Source organism: Centroberyx gerrardi, chromosome 7, assembly GCF_048128805.1.
Source record: "Centroberyx gerrardi isolate f3 chromosome 7, fCenGer3.hap1.cur.20231027, whole genome shotgun sequence".
Lineage (NCBI taxonomy): Eukaryota > Metazoa > Chordata > Actinopteri > Beryciformes > Berycidae > Centroberyx > Centroberyx gerrardi.
In genome coordinates this window covers 33052509-33069289 of record NC_136003.1, presented here as the reverse complement: position 1 = coordinate 33069289, position 16781 = coordinate 33052509, and the positions used below count along the sequence as shown (strand labels likewise).

The 16781-nt window shown below is 44.6% G+C and overlaps 2 protein-coding genes across 2 annotated transcripts in view; one reads left to right on the top strand and one right to left on the bottom strand.

Moving 5' to 3' along the window:
• The window catches only part of LOC144539498 (NACHT, LRR and PYD domains-containing protein 3-like), a 306969-nt gene that overhangs the window by 71400 nt on the left and 218788 nt on the right, over positions 1-16781 (bottom strand). The gene's annotated exons all lie outside the window — the stretch shown is intronic.
• The window catches only part of LOC139914934 (scavenger receptor cysteine-rich domain-containing protein DMBT1-like), a 77283-nt gene continuing 63274 nt past the window's right edge, over positions 2773-16781 (top strand). Inside the window, exons 1-5 of the mRNA XM_078284545.1 lie at positions 2773-2785; positions 3433-3747; positions 4559-4879; positions 14463-14783; positions 15569-15632. Coding sequence (XP_078140671.1) covers positions 2773-2785; positions 3433-3747; positions 4559-4879; positions 14463-14783; positions 15569-15632 — 1034 coding nt within the window. The remainder of the gene's footprint in view (positions 2786-3432; positions 3748-4558; positions 4880-14462; positions 14784-15568; positions 15633-16781) is intronic.

The window sequence follows — 16781 nt, the reverse complement described above, 5'->3', positions numbered from 1 at the left end:
GTTACAGTCTATGCAGAGAGGCTATAGGCTTATAAAATCATGCGCATAATGCTATGGAAACATATTTATTGTAAGGAAATGTCGAAGAAAGAAATGAAAGTTTAAGCACCAATTCTTTATTTAAAAACGTTAGGTACAGTAAGGGGAAGTTGTCAATAGGGGGTGCTGCCGCACCCCCGCACCACTACTTCCAACATCTATGCCGCCTCCCCAGCACACCACAGCAAAGAAGAGCGCACTGGCTGCTACAGACTGGTAGAACATCTGCAGCAGCCTGTTGCACACATTGAAGGACCTGAGCCTCCTCAGGAAGAACAGCTGCTCTGTCCTGTCCTGTACAGCCTCAGTGTTGTCCGACCAGTCCAGTTTGTTGTTGAGCTGCACTCCTAGGAACCGATAAGAGTTCACCATCTCTACCCCCTCACCCTGGATGGTGACAGGGGTTGGGGGCTTCCTTTGAAAGTCCACCACCAGCTCCTTGGTCTTCCCGATGTTGAGCTGGAGTTGGAGTGGAGCTGGTTATTGTTGCACCATCCAACAAAGTTCTCCACCAGGTCTCTATATTCCTCCTCCTTGTCCTCTGTGATGCAGCCGACAATGGAGGAGTCATCAGAGAACTTCTGTAGGTGGCACGTTCCTGAGTTGAAGCGGAAGTCCGAGGTGTAGAGGTTGAAAAGAAATGGTGACAGAATGGTTTCTTGGGGTGCACCGGTGTTGCCCACCACCACGTCTGACAGGCAGCCCTGCAGACGGACGTACTGCGGCCAGTCGGTGAGGTAGTCCGTGATCCAGGCCACAAGGTTGTGGTCTACCTGCATCTCAGAGACCTTCTCTACCAGCAGGAGGGGCCGGATGGTGTTGAAGGCATTGGAGAAGCCAAAGAACATGATTCTCACAGCGCCCCCTGGCCTCTCCAGGTGTGACTAAGCCCTGTGGAGCAGGTAGATGATGGCGTCTGGTACGCAAACTGCAGGGGGTCCAGGGAGCCGCCCACCAGGGTCCTGAGGTGCTGCAGAACCAGTCTCTCAAAGGTTTTCATGACATGTGAGGTCAGAGCGACTGGCCTGTAGTCATTGACAGCGCTGGAACGTCCTTTCTTGGGCACCGGGACAATGCAGGAGGTTTTCCACAGCTGGGGCACCTTCTTCAGCCTCAGAGAGAGATTGAAGAAGTGCTGGAACACTTCTGCAAGCTGACCAGCACACGCCTTGAGCACCCTGAGGTTGATGTTGTCCGGACCCATTGCCTTGTGTATTCTGAGCTTGGAGAGCTGCCGTCTCACCTGGCTGGATGTGATGAGTGGGCTGTGGGAGGGGAGAGGGGGTGTTGAGCTGTCCTCAGGTGTGAAAGGCAGACCGGGGCTGGGAGAAGAGGGGGGAGTGGGGTTGTTGGGCTACCTCCCCCTTCCTTGCCCTCTTTTCTCTCCTTGTAGCTGTTCTTAGACTCCCTCAGCTCCATTTTCAACTCCCTCTGGGCTGCCTTGCCCTCCTCCATGTTTCCTGCCATGAAAGCCCTTTCCTTCCTGTTGAGGAGGACTTTAATGTCCTTAGTAATCCACGGCTTGTTATTTGGAAAGCAGCGCACTCTCCTGGTGGATATGACGCTGCTCTCACAGAAGCGGATGTAGTCCGTGATACAGTGGGAGAGACCCTCAAATTGCTGGATAAGGTAACAAGTAAACATGCCGTTCCCCATGAATGATGCAGGCATCCCTTGGGACAATCAGCAACAAGATTCATCATCTCCAAGTTTCATCAAATCAGACCGGTGGTGTAGCAGTTATATTTTAACAGATTTTTATCATTTAGGCTATTGCATATGTGTCTTTTGTCTTTTTAGCCCTGCAACAGCAGGAGCTCTAAGGATCACAATGTCGGTCGTTTGGTCGGCCGCTCTGTTAATAATAATAATAATTGATTACATTTATATAGCGCTTTTCTAAGTAGTCAAAGCGCTTCACATATCGGGGGGGGGGGACTCAACTCATCCACCACCGATGAGTAGCACCCACCTGGGTTGTTGAAAGTCTGCTGCAGGTAGTTAGATTGCAGACTCTCAATCGGGAGGCGCGTGTTCGACTCCCAGGAGGGATGATTCCACAAAATTCAATATCGCGGGGCTGTTAGACTCTCAGTCTTGTTTTCTTGCACACTGGTGGTTCAGCCTGAAATTGTGAAGGCCACATAGCCTTTGTGTGGCCTATTTTTAAGAAGGGGCGATCGCACTTAAGTGCTTAGGTCCAGAGTAAATTAAGTCCTGCTAATAACAAGACTAGGTCAAAACCTAGTATATGGCTGGACCGTGTATGGGTGTGCCACGTGCCACGGCCGACCAATGGTGTAACTAACTCCGCTGTAGACTGTTAATACAGAATAATAGTCCATACAACCATACTGATCTCCGTTCCAGTGCGTCCCATCTCCTCTCTCCGCTGTTCTCCTCTCCACCGCGCCCACGGCCCGCATTGGTCCTCCCGATCATTTATACAGCATTTATAGGGCTGACAGCAGCATAATTGTTGGAACCGTGAAACGACAGCTAGCATTGCACAATATGTGGGCAAAGAAAAGTTAAAAAACACAGGTGTGTTTCTCTGAAGAAAAATGTGACCTACATTTATCTAGCTAGCTAACAACTGTTTTTTTTTTAGAGTAGCTAGGTTGGCTAACGTTCCATGTCGTGTTCTGTGTGCCGAAGGTCTGTCTTTCTCTTTTCTTCTTTTTGGCAAGCTATCTAGCAAAGCTAAAGTGAGATGTTTTTAACAGATTGAAGATGATAGCCTACTGTTAGTAGTGTCAGCACAACAGGTAGGATGCCAAAGCAAAAGGATAGCGTTAGAGAATATAAAATAACTATGATATTCGAAACGAATTAATAATGTTTTTATGTCATTTTGTGCAGTATAGCCTATGAATTATGTTAGTTTCCAAAAAAATAAATGAAGCTTTTGCAGACACCTCTCCTGTGTTTATAGCATCTCTTTAAATGAATTGGGTTCTTTAATGTAGCATTGAGAATCAAGAATCAGTACAAACCAAATACTGTATATAAAAATATATATGTAAAATTGCAGGAAATGGTGTATAAAAAAAAAAATACAGGGGGAGGTCGCCCAGACCCGCCACCCTGTTCAGATTTTGCCCCCCAACATTTACACAAAGTTAGGCGCCCATGACTACAGCTACTACTGCTACTACTTCAGCTACTACTGCTACTACTACTACTCATAAAACTACTAACCTAGTACTGCTACTACTCTGTATGCTACTGCTACTACTAATGCAACTACTGCTACTATTATTAATACTACTATTACTCTACTAGCACTGGTAGTAGTTGCAAGTGATATAATATTAATACAACTACTACAATTACTACTACTACCACTAATAATAATCATAATAATAATAATAATATTTTATTTTATTGCAGGTCCTCCAGTGGTCAGGCTGGTTAACGGCTCCTCCAATGACTCCTGCTCTGGCAGAGTGGAGTTTTATCATGATAACCAGTGGGGGTCGGTGTGTGACCACCAGTGGGAGCTGGCCGACGCCCAGGTGGTGTGCAGGGAGCTGGGCTGTGGCAGGGCTCTGTCGGCCCCCGGTAGAGCCCACTTCGGTCAGGGAGAAGGACCCATCTGGCTGGACCACGTCACCTGTACAGGATCAGAGTGGATGCTGAGAGAGTGCAGACATGAGGGGTTGGGATCACATGACTGTGACCACACTGAAGACGCTGGCGTGGTGTGTGAAGGTAAAACACAAACTCAGGCTCAGGTGAATGTCTCGGCATTTTAGTCAGGAAATGTTGCTGGATAATTTGATAACTTGTCAAAATGTAACAAAATGTCCATATAAGTCCATAAAAATGTAATAAAACCTGTTAATGTAATAAATTGCTAAATAAGGTAAACCCTTGACCTCTGTAAATCTCATCTATTGCTTTTCTCCGCCAAGCCCTTGTTCCATTATGGAGGAAAGGTTTCTTAGAGGGGATTGAAAAACACATTAAAAACCAATGAGTTAGGTAATGTGTAGCTAACAGCACCAAATGGCTTTAATGAGGAATGCTACAGAAGCTAACGAGCTGGTTTACAGGTGACTGAAATACCACTGGAGAGACTATGTTCTGATAATATGAGGAGAGCGAGCTGAAGATGAGTGACAGGCAGATTCCTAAAGTCAGTTAAGCTGTGTCTCCCATCAGTAACATGTTGCATTGTTACAGAAATTTTAAACCCTTTGTTAAAAAGGTGTAACATAAATATAGTATACTATTACTGCTACTAAGATAAGATAAGATTGCACTTTATTGATCCCCTAGGGGACATTCAGGTGCCCGGTTGCACCTGTACTTCCGCGGCGAAACAATGCCTAGGAAGTACAGGAAAGGTAATAAAAATAGTACAGAACAGGTAATAGGAAAGGTAATATAAACAGGTATAAACCGATAGTGCATAGTGTCTAAAGTGCTGTTGAGCATTAGTCCTGTGCTGCAAGTGATATAATAATATGAATAGTACTACTACAATTACTACTACTATCTTATTTTATTGCAGCTGCTCCTCTGGTCAGGCTGGTTGGCGGCTCCTCCAATGACCCCTGCTCCGGCAGAGTGGAGTTTTACCATGATAACCAGTGGGGGTCGGTGTGTGACGACCGGTGGGGGCTGGCCGACGCCCAGGTGGTGTGCAGGGAGCTGGGCTGTGGCAGGGCTCTTTCCGCCCCCGGTGGAGCCCACTTCGGTCGGGGAGAAGGACCCATCTGGCTGGACAACATGGACTGTACAGGATCTGAGACGACGCTGAGGGAGTGCAGACATGCGGGGTTGGGATCACATGACTGTGACCACAGTGATGACGCTGGCGTGGTGTGTGAAGGTAAAACACAAACTCAGGCTTAAGTGAACGTCTTGGCATTTTAGTCAGGAGATGTTACAGTGACTGATAATTTTGTCAAAATGTAGTAACACCTGTTAACGTAATAAGGCAAGGCAAGTTTATTTATAAAGCAAATTTCATACACATCGGCAATTCAAAGTGCTTTATATAAATACAAGAAAAATAAAGACATAGGTAATAAAATATATAAAAAGTGAAAGTGCAGTAAAATCACATTTAAAAAGTGCAAAAACATATCAAAGCTGTAAAAGATAAATATAAAAGACAAAAGATGTTGCCTTAAATTTCTTAAAAAGCCCTGGCGAAAAGTTTTAAGCCCTGATTTAAAAGATTCTAAAGTGGAGGCAGACCTCAGATGTTCTGGAAGTTTGTTCCAGGCATGAGGAGCATAAAAACTAAAAGCTGCTTCTCCATGCTTTGTTCTGACCTTGGGAACAGTAAGCAGACCAGTATCTGAAGATCTGAGGGGTCTGGCGGGTTCGTAACATTGAAGGAGATCAGAAATGTATTTTGGTCCTAAACCATTAAGTGCTTTATAAACATGGCCCAAAGTCGTGACCAGTTGCATTGCAAAATGTTTTTAGCCAGACTAAAAAGACGACTAAACCGCTCTGAGCTTTTAGAAAGAGTGGGAATGTGGCCAGAAAATATACAGGTTTTGCCCAGACTCTGGATTGTGATAGCCAATGACTCTAGTTGTTCAGAGTTTAATTGATTTTTTATCCATGACATCATTGGTACCCACGTGAACAATCAGTGTGTGAGCTGAGGGATGCAGGTCTGTGAGTACTGGGGACAATTCGATGATATCTGATACTTTGCTACCAGGGAGTAGGTGATGGCACCTGGAAGCTCAACAAGTCTGACAATGGAATCTCCAATTATTAGAATTTTGGGTTGCCTATCTATACAACCCCATGAAGACAGAGAATTTAGGTGAGAGAGATAATAGCTTAGCATTTGTCAAGCTAGCTGAGGCAGAGTCAGACGCAACAGAGCTAATTTGATGAGTTTCACCTGGGAGTGAGCCGTTGGTGATGACATCACCACTAGCCACGGCAGTGTCCAGTTGTGCTTAGGGATCGATGGCTGGAGGCTAATAGCAGGAACGCACTCGAAGTTGGTGATTGTAGATAGATAGATGGCATTTTCCATGAGATGCCAGGCTGATCGGGGAATTGCGACGCTTCCTTGTAGCATTGGAACAGACCGAGGGTGACAGCTCCGGATCCGTCGGCGTGGATGCAGCCGTTAGCTCCACTAGCTTTTTGAGCGGAGCAAAGTAATTTGAGACCGAGAGAGGGTCATCATCCCTGGCGAGAATAGAGCTAGAGAACGCCGTTTCCCATTTTTCACAACTGACACCCAAGAGAAAGGATGGGCAGTGGATGGACCGGGGATATCACTTTGCGTTGGATTCCCAGAGCTGGAGGGAGCATCAGGTTGCAGTACAGCCAACCGGGAGAGGAGTAGGGACTGCCGCTGGCGGACATCATCCAGGAGGCTCTCGATGGAATGGAGCTCAGATCTCAGACCGGATAGCTTGGACTTCACTTAGGTGAGTGGGGGCATGACGCCCAGGCTCCGATTTGGAGCCTGCTGCGGTGATACGCCCGGGCTCCGGGTTGGAGCCCACTGCGATTTCAAGTTTCAAGTTCGTTTATATAGCCCTTTATCACAAGCATGTCTCAGAGGACTTTACAGGGAATGTGTCTAGCTAGATCTAACTAAACACAATCAGTGGTGAACAAAAGGATATAGGACAAGCATAGCGAAAAACACAAGGTAGACAAGAGCAGATTTTAGCAAGACAAACAGTCTACCTATTCTACATAGCCTAACCTACCCAGCACCCCCAGCCTTAGATCCTAATGCACACAATAAAAAAACCTTAGTAGGAAAAACTTGGAAGAAACCTTGGGCGGGCTGAGGCAAATGGGGATCCCCCCCCTGGGACGGCTTAGCGTGCAATAGGTGCCGGGCAAAACATTGATCGAGTCATGGGCAACAATAATGACAGGAGAAAACAGAGAGAGAAAAAAAGAAAGAGAGGCAGCATGCAGCGATGAGAAGGTGCTGAGGTCAGCGCTAAAAATTCAGTGAAACGAGGGCAGCAGTCGTAATTCAGCGTCCAGGTGGGAACAGCGGCAAGGAAGAGCAAGGCCAGCACTGACAACGAAGAGCCAGGGCAGCACCCGTCACTGCCAGGTAGAACACTGCACTGGAGTCAGAGAAGAGGAGAGAGAGGAAGCTGCGTACACACACACACAACACACCCAGACACACACACACAACACACCCAGACACACACACAAGCACAGAGGAAGGGAAGAAAACAGCTGCACACAGAACACACAGGGTCAGAGACACAATAGGTGGGAGCAGCATCGGGGATGGGACCAAGGCTGGCCCCGACGACCACTGCACTGCACCGGAGTCTGAAAAGGGGAGAGAGGAAGGGGAGAAAACAGCAGCAACAGAATACATCGGAGGCCAGCGCCGATGACCACCAGGGCCGGAGCAACACCTGTCCACTGGCAGGTGGAGCACTGGACCGGAGTCTGGGGAAGAGGAGAGAAGACAGCTGCACACAGAACACACAGAGTCAGAGCACGTCGGGTGGGAGCAGCAACAGGGATGGGACTATGGCATGCACTGGCGACCATTGCACTGCACCGGAGTCTGAGAAAGGGGAGAGACAGGTGTACACAAAGACAACGAACACACGGACAGAGAAACATCCAGGTGGGAGCAGCATCAGGGATGGGACTAAGGCCAGCACCGACAACCATCAGAGCCAGGGCAGTACCCGTCTGCTGACAGCTAGAAGACTGCACTGGAATCTCAGAAAGGGAGGAGAAAACCAGCCTTACACACACACACAGAGCTGTGCAGAAGCAGCACAAAACCCAGCAAGGTAACCTGCGTCCTGCGATCAGAGGGCACGAGGGGGAATATAAGGGATGATGAGGTCGGATGATGGTGCAAGCCCATGTAACGATTTATAAGCTAACAGAAGCACCTTAAAGTCACATCTGGCTTGAACTGGGAGCTAGTGAAGGGAGGTTAGGATTGGAGTAATGTTGCCAGATTTTCTAGTTCTGGTTAGTATTCCGGCGGCAGCATTTTGCACGAGTTGTAGTTTTTTAATACTGCAGTTAGGTAGGCCAGAGAGTAAGACATTACAGTAAACGAGTCTTGATGAAACAAAAGCGTGTATTAAGGTTTCAGCATCTGCCGTATTTAGCAGAGAGCGGATTTTTGAGATATTGCGAAGGTGGAAAAATGCTATCTTAGTGATTTCCTTAATGTGAGCATCGAATGAGAGAGCTGAGTCGAACGTAATGCCAAGGTTTTTAACTGTGGGTCTCTGGGTAATTAAGCAATCCCCAAAATTTAGAGTAAGGTCTGCAACAAGAGGCAGTTGGGTTTTTGGGCCAACAACTAGCATCTCAGTTTTGTTGGCATTTAGTCGCAAGAAGTTTTGTGACATCCAATTTGTGACAGCAATTAGGCATAGTTCTAGGTTTATAAGTTGTGAATGGTCGTCAGGTCTAATGGGTATGTAGATTTGAGTATCGTCCGCGTAACAGTGAAATTTAATACCATAGCTGCGGAAAATTTCACCAAGAGGTAGCATGTAAATGGAGAAAAGCAAAGGTCCGAGCACAGAGCCCTGCGGTACGCCAAAGTTAACTTTAGAGTATTCTGATATGATATTTTTATGTGAGACACAATGCGTTCTATCGGATAAGTAGGAATTTAGCCAGGAAAGCGTAGTCGCAGATGCCAACATAGCTCGCTATGTTGGCATCCGTGTGGTTTAGGAGAATATTATGATCGACTGTATCGAATGCCGCACTCAGATCAAGTAGGATAAGAACAGAAGAAGAGTCGGAATCTGAGGCGAGGAGTAGGTCGTTTACCACTTTTGTGAGAGCAGTCTCAGTGCTATGGAGAGACCTAAAGAAAAGACTATTGAAATCATAAAAAAAATTTGACTGAGTATTTCGATGGCCTGTAAATGGTAAGTATAGTTATATTGTTATATTGAAATCATCCTCGATGATTTTAATATAAGAGCAAGATATTCAAAGGTTGCGAACTTCCCAAATGATATCTGCCTGCACTGGTAAATGTTAAGGGCTGCCACTCCACTTCCTTTCTTGTCTACTCTGACCTCATTCATGAAACTAAAATTAGGAGGGGCTGATTCAATAAGAATGGCTTCACTGTTATATAGTCTAACCAAATTTCAGTTAAAAACATAAAATCCAATTGGCGTTCTGTGATAAAATCATTAATTAAAAGTGACTTGCCAAACTACACGTCTGCAGTCACTGTTCTTGTCCTTCACACTTGTCCTCCTTTTCTCTTCTGGCTTTGGAATTCTGATGGGGTTTTGAAATCCATGCCTAATGTTGGCACTAAGCAGTTTGGATCCAGTACAGTTTGGATGGACTCCATCTACTTTGTATCGATGTTTATAGATCCACAAGATATTGAAATGGTCTATATAGTTGATATTGTGGGCATGACAGGCCAATGTTAACCATGTATTTAGGCTGAGGAGTCTAGTGAAACTTTCTACTCCTCTGTGCAGTGTTGGAATGGGGCCTGAAATGGCTACTTGATGCTGGAGTTTGCATCTATAACAGAACAGTGAAATCCCTCTGTTCTGACCCAAGCTGCCAGTGATGGATGTCATATGACCCAGTATGAACGACAATTTTCACAATTTCACAATTTTTGATAGGTCAGCATTAATATCCAGTATCTGTTTGGTTAACTGACTGACTGAAGTGTTTGGGACAAAGCAGTTACATACCTTTGCCATGCTGATATCCTTAGTTATTGAGTCCCCAGTGAGTATGGTGTCCATGTCATCAGATCCATGAGCAGGCTGCACTGTCCGTCCTGGAGTAGCCTGTCTTGCTGTCCGCCTGAAAGTAGCCATGCCATAGCTTTAGCCTCAAGGTTTGCGACAGCTCTGGAGCTAATGGGGCCAGCGCAGTGTTCTGTCCACCTGGTAGCAGCAGTCCGTGCCGTAGCTTTGGCCTCAGAAGTCTCCAGTGCTACCTGTAGTATTAGCATTTCTAGCATTAGTGGAGATCTCGCACTTGATTTAGGAGGAGTGCTTGGTTGTGTGAAGGAGCACTTGGTTGTGTGGAGGAGTGAGTGGCGGTGAACTTGTGTCTTTGTTGCTGTTCCGTTTTCCTTTTGCGGTGGACAATATTAGTCCATTTATGGCCCGGGGTGGAGGCTTTCGGCTTAGCGCCTATTCAGTAGGTCAAGGCTGCGTCCTCCGGAACTGGTAATGTGTCTGCCAGTCCACTTATGTTAGGATCTGGGCAGGGGAGAGTCTCTGCCAGGTTTGTGGCAGGATCATCAGTCCGAGTCTGATCGCTATCCATGGGTAGCTTAGCATCCGGACTAGCAGGTAGCATGGGGTCAATAAAGTGTTAAGTCTGTCTTATATCTAGTAGAGTTCTGACTCTCGGCTCCAGTTCAGCTATCCTCTGAGCGAACTTGTCACATTTGGTGCAAACCATATTATCACCGACGAGCCGCATCTTCAGGTTTAGTGGGATACTGGCAGCCCCCAGTTTGTCAGCTGCAGACTCCATCCTCTTGAATAGCTAGCTAGCTAGCTATCAGTGGCTCCTTAGCCTGTATCACTAATTAGCCTAGCCTATTGTTAGTTCATAAAAATAGTTTAATTCTGATTTTAAAGTCAAAGTTTAAGTTCACTGTAGTTAATATAGCTAACAAGCTGGTTTACAGGTGACTGAAATACCAATGGAGAGATTATGTTTTGATAATATGAGGAGAGCGAGCTGAAGATGAGTGACAGGCAGATTCCTAAAGTCAGTTAAGCTGTATCTCCCATCAGTAACGTGTTACATTGTTACAGCAATTTTAGACCCTTTGTCATATTCTTCTACCGCTATTACTGCTGCTGCTGCTACTACTACTGCTATTACTACTACTAATGCTAATACAAACACTACTACTGCTACTACTACTACTTCTTATTCCACTGCTACTACTGTAGCTACCGGTATTATTATTAATACTTCTACGATTATACTAGCAGTGCTAGTAGCTGCAATTGATAATACTAAAACCGCTACTACAATTCCTTCTCCTAAAAGAAGGCAAGGCAGCTTTATTTGAATAGTACATTTCATACACTGAGGCAATTCAAAGTGCTTTACAGAGTAATAAAAAATACAGTAAAAGATTTACAATTAAAAAGTGCAAGAGTACAGACAAGAGATACAAAAGATAAAAGACTTAAAAAGTGAACTAGTGAAATCAAGTGAAATAGAAAGATAAAAGAACACAACAAATATTCCCACGTTTAGATGCACATTGTGAGTGAACCCATATGTTTTTCTTTAATTTTCTTATCCCCTGTCCTTCCTGATTCTACTCTTGATCTGATATTTATGTCAGATCTCACTGCCTAAGGCAGACGAGAATCATAGATTCTCCTCTTGGTCCACAGATGGATGAGAATCATACAGGGTAAAGATAAAGCTCTGTCATCTAGCTCCTTTGAGTTCCTAGATAAAGCTCTGTCATCTAGCTCTTGAGTTCCTAGATAAAGCTCTGTCATCTAGCTCCTGAGTTCCTAGATAAAGCTCTGCCATCTAGCTCTTTTGAGTTCCTAGATAAAGCTCTGCCATCTAGCTCTTTTGAGTTCCTAGATAAAGCTCTGTCATCTAGCTCCTGAGTTCCTAGATAAAGCTCTGTCATCTAGCTCTTGAGTTCCTAGATAAAGCTCTGCCATCTAGCTCTTGAGTTCCTAGATAAAGCTCTGTCATCTAGTTCTTTTGAGTTCCTAGATAAAGCTCTGTCATCTAGCTCCTGAGTTCCTAGATAAGCACTGTCATCTAGCTCTTTTGAGTTCCTAGATAAAGCTCTGTCATCTAGCTCTTGAGTTCCTAGATAAAGCTCTGCCATCTAGCTCTTGAGTTCCTAGATAAGCTCTGTCATCTAGCTCTTTTGAGTTCCTAGATAGTTCACTCATGGGCAAGTAAGCATTACCCGGACAAGACAAATGAAAATGTGTACTTGCCTGTGTCAGCTCTGTTGGGATCCTGAACAGAAACAGTTAAAATGAAGACTACTTAAAAGCTAAGCTGAAAAGATAAGTTTTTAGCCATTACAGGGTAGAGTAAGCAGTGTAAAATAGGAAAGTTTTAAGCTTTGACTTTAAAGTGGTCAGAGTCAGGGCTTGTCTAATATCATCTGGGAGGTTATTCCAGGTCTGTGTTGCATGATAACAAAACGCTGCTTCACCGTGTTTTGTTCTAACTCTTTGGACAGCCAGTAGGCCGGCCCCAGATGTCCTATAAGGGTCCTAGAAGGTTCATATGGCACAAGCATGTCAGAGATGTATTTGGGCCCAGAGCCACAGAGTGATTTGTAGACAAGCAGCAAGATTTTGAAATCAATGCTCTGAGTGACTGGTAGCCAATGTAAGGATTTTAGAACTGGTGTAATGTGGTCGTATTTCCTAGTTTTCGTCAGGACCCTGGCAGCGCCGTTCTGAATAAGTTGGAGTTGCCAAAGAGCTTTTTTTGAAAGCCCTGTGAACAGACCATTGCAGTAATCCAATCTACTGGAAATAAAGGCGTGGGTAAGCCTTACTAGGTCTTGTTTGGACATTATTCCTCTGACTCTTGCAATATTTTTTAGATGGTAGTAAGCTGACGAAGTTACCAATTTGATGTGGCTATTGAAATTTAAATCTGAGTCCAGGATAACGCCAAGATTTCTGGCTTTTAGTTATGAGAGACAGGGAGTCAAGGTCAGAGCAGATATTCTGTCTTTCTTTCTGTGCTCCAAAGATCTCGGTCTTATCTCTGTTTAGTTGGAGAAAATTTTGCCGCATCCAGTCACTGATTTGTTCGATGCAGTGACACAGAGATTCAACAGGTCCATAGTCACCTGGTGTAAGTGATATGTAGATTTGCGTGTCATCGGCATAATTATGGTAGGCTACTTTATTATTTTGTAGGATTTGGCCTAAAGGGAGCATATAGAGATTGAACAAGAGAGGTCCCAAAATGGACCCCTCTGGAACCCCGCAGGTCATGGCCATCTGCTCCGACACAGTTTCCAGAGACTAAGTACTTTCTGTCATGAAGATATGACTTGAACCACTTAAGGACAGTTCCAGAGAGTCCCACCCAGTTTTCTAATCTTTGTAATATAATTGTGTGGTCCACAGTGTCAAAGGCAGCACTAAGATCCAACAGTACTAGAACAGAGACTTTGCCTGAGTCATTGTTCAGGCGAATGTCATTTAGTACCTTTATGAGTGCAGTCTCAGTGCTGTGATGGGGCCGAAATCCTGATTGAAAGTTATCCAAGCAATTGTTCAGCGTTAAAAAGTTACTAAGTTGTTGGTGAACAACTTTTTCAATAACTTTACCTAAAAACGGTAAGTTCGATATAGGTCGATATTTATCTAGCGCAGTAGCAAGAAGACTGCTCTTCTTTAGGAGAGGCTTAATGACTGCAGTTTTCAAAGCCTTTGGAAAAATTCCAGATTGGAGAGAACTGTTAACTACAAGTATTAGTTATTTTACCAGGCTGCTCAAAACTGTTTTAAGGAAGCTAGTGGGTAAAACATCAAGGCAACAGGTGGATGATTTGAGATTGGAGACAGTTTCTTCGAGTGTTTTGTCATCAATGGGATTAAATTGTGTCATACCTACAAAGTTACTTCTGGAAGACTGCAGTGATGTTGCTTTTTTGTTTTGGCATTGAGGAGTTAATAGCATGTCTGATGCCTTGAATCTTGTCATTAAAAAAAGATGCAAACTCGCTACATTTGCTGGTAGAAACTAGTTCTGGGGATATTGGAACTGGAGGGTTAGTTAACCTGTCAACGGTAGCAAATAAGATGTGTGAATTGTTACTGTTCTTGTTGATTATCTCAGAGAAAAATGATTGCCGAGCACTTTTCAAATTCAGACTGTAAATATGTAATTTTTCTTTATAGATTTCAAAGTGAATCTGGAGGTTTGATTTACGCCATTTTCGCTCTGCTTTCCGGCACTCCCCCGTTTCTCCATGGTGCCTTTTGCTTACTAGTGATCAATTTAACCTTAGCAGGAGCAATGGCATCAATTACATTCGAAATCTTAGAATTGAAGGTATTCAGTAGATCATCAACATGATTTGAAGCTGGGGCAGTTTCAAATTTGATGGCTTCCATAAAAAGTGTTCTGGTATTCTCATTAATGTACCTTTTTTTAACAGTTTCAGATCTAATGTTGATTTTTGGTGTAATAGACAGATCAAAGAATACACAGAAATTATCTGATAGAGCAACATCAAGCACAGTGACATTTGAAATGTTAACACCCTTAGTAATAACCAGATCTAGAGTGTGTCCTCTAGTATGGGTCGGCCCTTTCACATGTTGAGACAGATCAAACGTGTCAAGTATGGCAGAAAGTTCTTTGGCATTTTTGTCACTGACATTATCTATGTGTACATTAAAATCACCTACTAATAATGATGATATCTTATTTTATTGCAGTTGCTCCTCTGGTCAGGCTGGTTGGCGGCTACTCCAATGACTCCTGCTCCGGCAGAGTGGAGTTTTACCATAATAACCAGTGGGGGTCGGTGTGTGAGCACCAGTGGGGGCTGGCTGATGCCCAGGTGGTGTGCAGGGAGCTGGGCTGTGGCAGGGCTCTGTCGGCCCCCGGTGGAGCCCACTTCGGTCGGGGAGAAGGACCCATCTGGCTGGAAAATGTCGACTGTACAGGAGCCGAGTCGACGCTGAGGGAGTGCAGACATGCGGGGTTGGGATCACATACCTGTTTCCACAGTGAAGACGCTGGCGTGGTGTGTGAAGGTAAAACACAAACTCAGGCTCAGGTGAATGTCTCGGCATTTTAATCCAGGAATGTTGTAGTGACTGATAATGAGATGCCACAGAAGCCAACGAGCTGGTTTACAGGTGACTGAAATACCACTAGATGAGTAGGTAGAAAGGCAGTAGCAGGATACCAGTGTGATTATGGCTGAAGCTAACTGGAGTAGAAGGGCACATATTGAGCATCTCACAAGATGAGAGGTTAATGTTCAGATTTGGTGAAAGGTTTAGACCCACCTTTCTTGGATGTCTGAGCGACATGTGAATTGGTATAGTTATAGGGAGATGCTTCATTTAATGGAAGAACGTCATTTGGCTTTAGCTAGGTCTCACGTAATCCCATTATTGGGGCGGCTGTGGCTCAGGAGGTAGAGCGGGTCGTCCACTAATCAGAAGGTCGGTGGTTCGATCCCCGGCTCCTCTAGTCCACATGTCGAAGTGTACTTGGGCAAGATACTGAACCCCAAATTGCTCCCGATGGTTGTGCCAGCACCCTGCGTGGTAGCTTGCCGCCATCGGTGTGTGAATGGGTGAATGTAGGCATTGTTGTAAAGCGCTTTGAGTGGTCGGTAGACTAGAAAAGCGCTATATAAATGCAGTCCATTTACCATTATATCAATACTATGTTCTTTAATTAAGTCATTGATCAGCAATGCTTTGTTAGAGAGTGATCTGTTGTTAATGAATCCGATCTGTAGGCGTTCAGTGTTACTAATAGTATTGGGGTGCTCAAGAACATTGTGAATAGGTTTAATCTCAATTAGGTTACTGTGTTTTGCTCCGGGGAGTGGAAGAGGCCGGCGTGGGGCGCGTCGAGGAAGGGATACAGTACTGATTTGAGAGAATGCATTACAGTTATTTGTTGAGGCAATGCTGCTGCCAGTTGGGTCGATTATTGTGAGTATGTTTGGCTAGGCGATGGTAAGTGGCGGTGCAGCGAGGGAGGGACACAGTCATAATTGGAGTCACTATGCTGTCTGAGCTACCAGACTCCAAACCCACACTAAGTGTATGCCTATCAGCAGGCTGTCTAAGAGCCTGAGACCCAGCATGCCTTAAGGGAGTGCGTCATGCCTGTCTCAAGCACCTGTCGATGTTCCTAGACAAAGTAAGGGCACCTGACCCAGTAGGGTGTATGCTGTCAGCTTTAAGCATGCCAAGTTTACCCCAAAAAGAGGGCCCGTTATCTAAAAACATGAAACCCTGTTGCTCACAGAATTTGGCCAGCCAACGATTTAGGGCGACTAGTCTGCTATATCATCATTATGGGTGACAGGTAAGGGACCAGAGACGATTAATCGATGCCGAGTCATCTTTCTGGTGAGGTCATATGTCCTGGCTATGTTGATCTTAGTGATTTCAGATTGTTGGTGCCAACATGTACTACAGTGTTATCATAGGTAGTCTGTATGTTGTGTGCCTTATCCTAGTGTATATGCCTGTTGTTTGCCAGCACCCTAAGGTTAGCCTCTATGTCGGGAACTCTGGACCCTGGTAGACAGACTTTTTCAGCCGGCGCATCTGGTCTGATGTTGCAGGGGTTTCCCCAAATTTTTGAGTAGCCAGCCAGATGGGAAAAGTAGCCGGCAAAGGGATGTTTGCGGTGGCAAAATAATTTTTTCCATTTTTACCAAATTAATAAACAAACCTTATGTTTATGAAAGCATGACACGACAAGAAATAACACGAATAAACATTTTTATTTAACAGCCAACGCTCAGTTGAAAAATAAACATAATGTTTTTTAATTATGAATGTTTAATGTACTGTCTTGAATCAGTGCAGAAGTGCATTTTTTTATTGTAGGAAATAAGTAGTCTAAAATAAAAATATAACAAATAGTAATAAATATAATAACAAAGTGCATATTTTAGTCTTCTCAGAGCAAGACTAGATCTCTTTTCTGAGTACTACTGCACTCACAGAACTGAGATCCAATAATGATGGAAACATAAATCAGTTTAAATATTGAGGAAG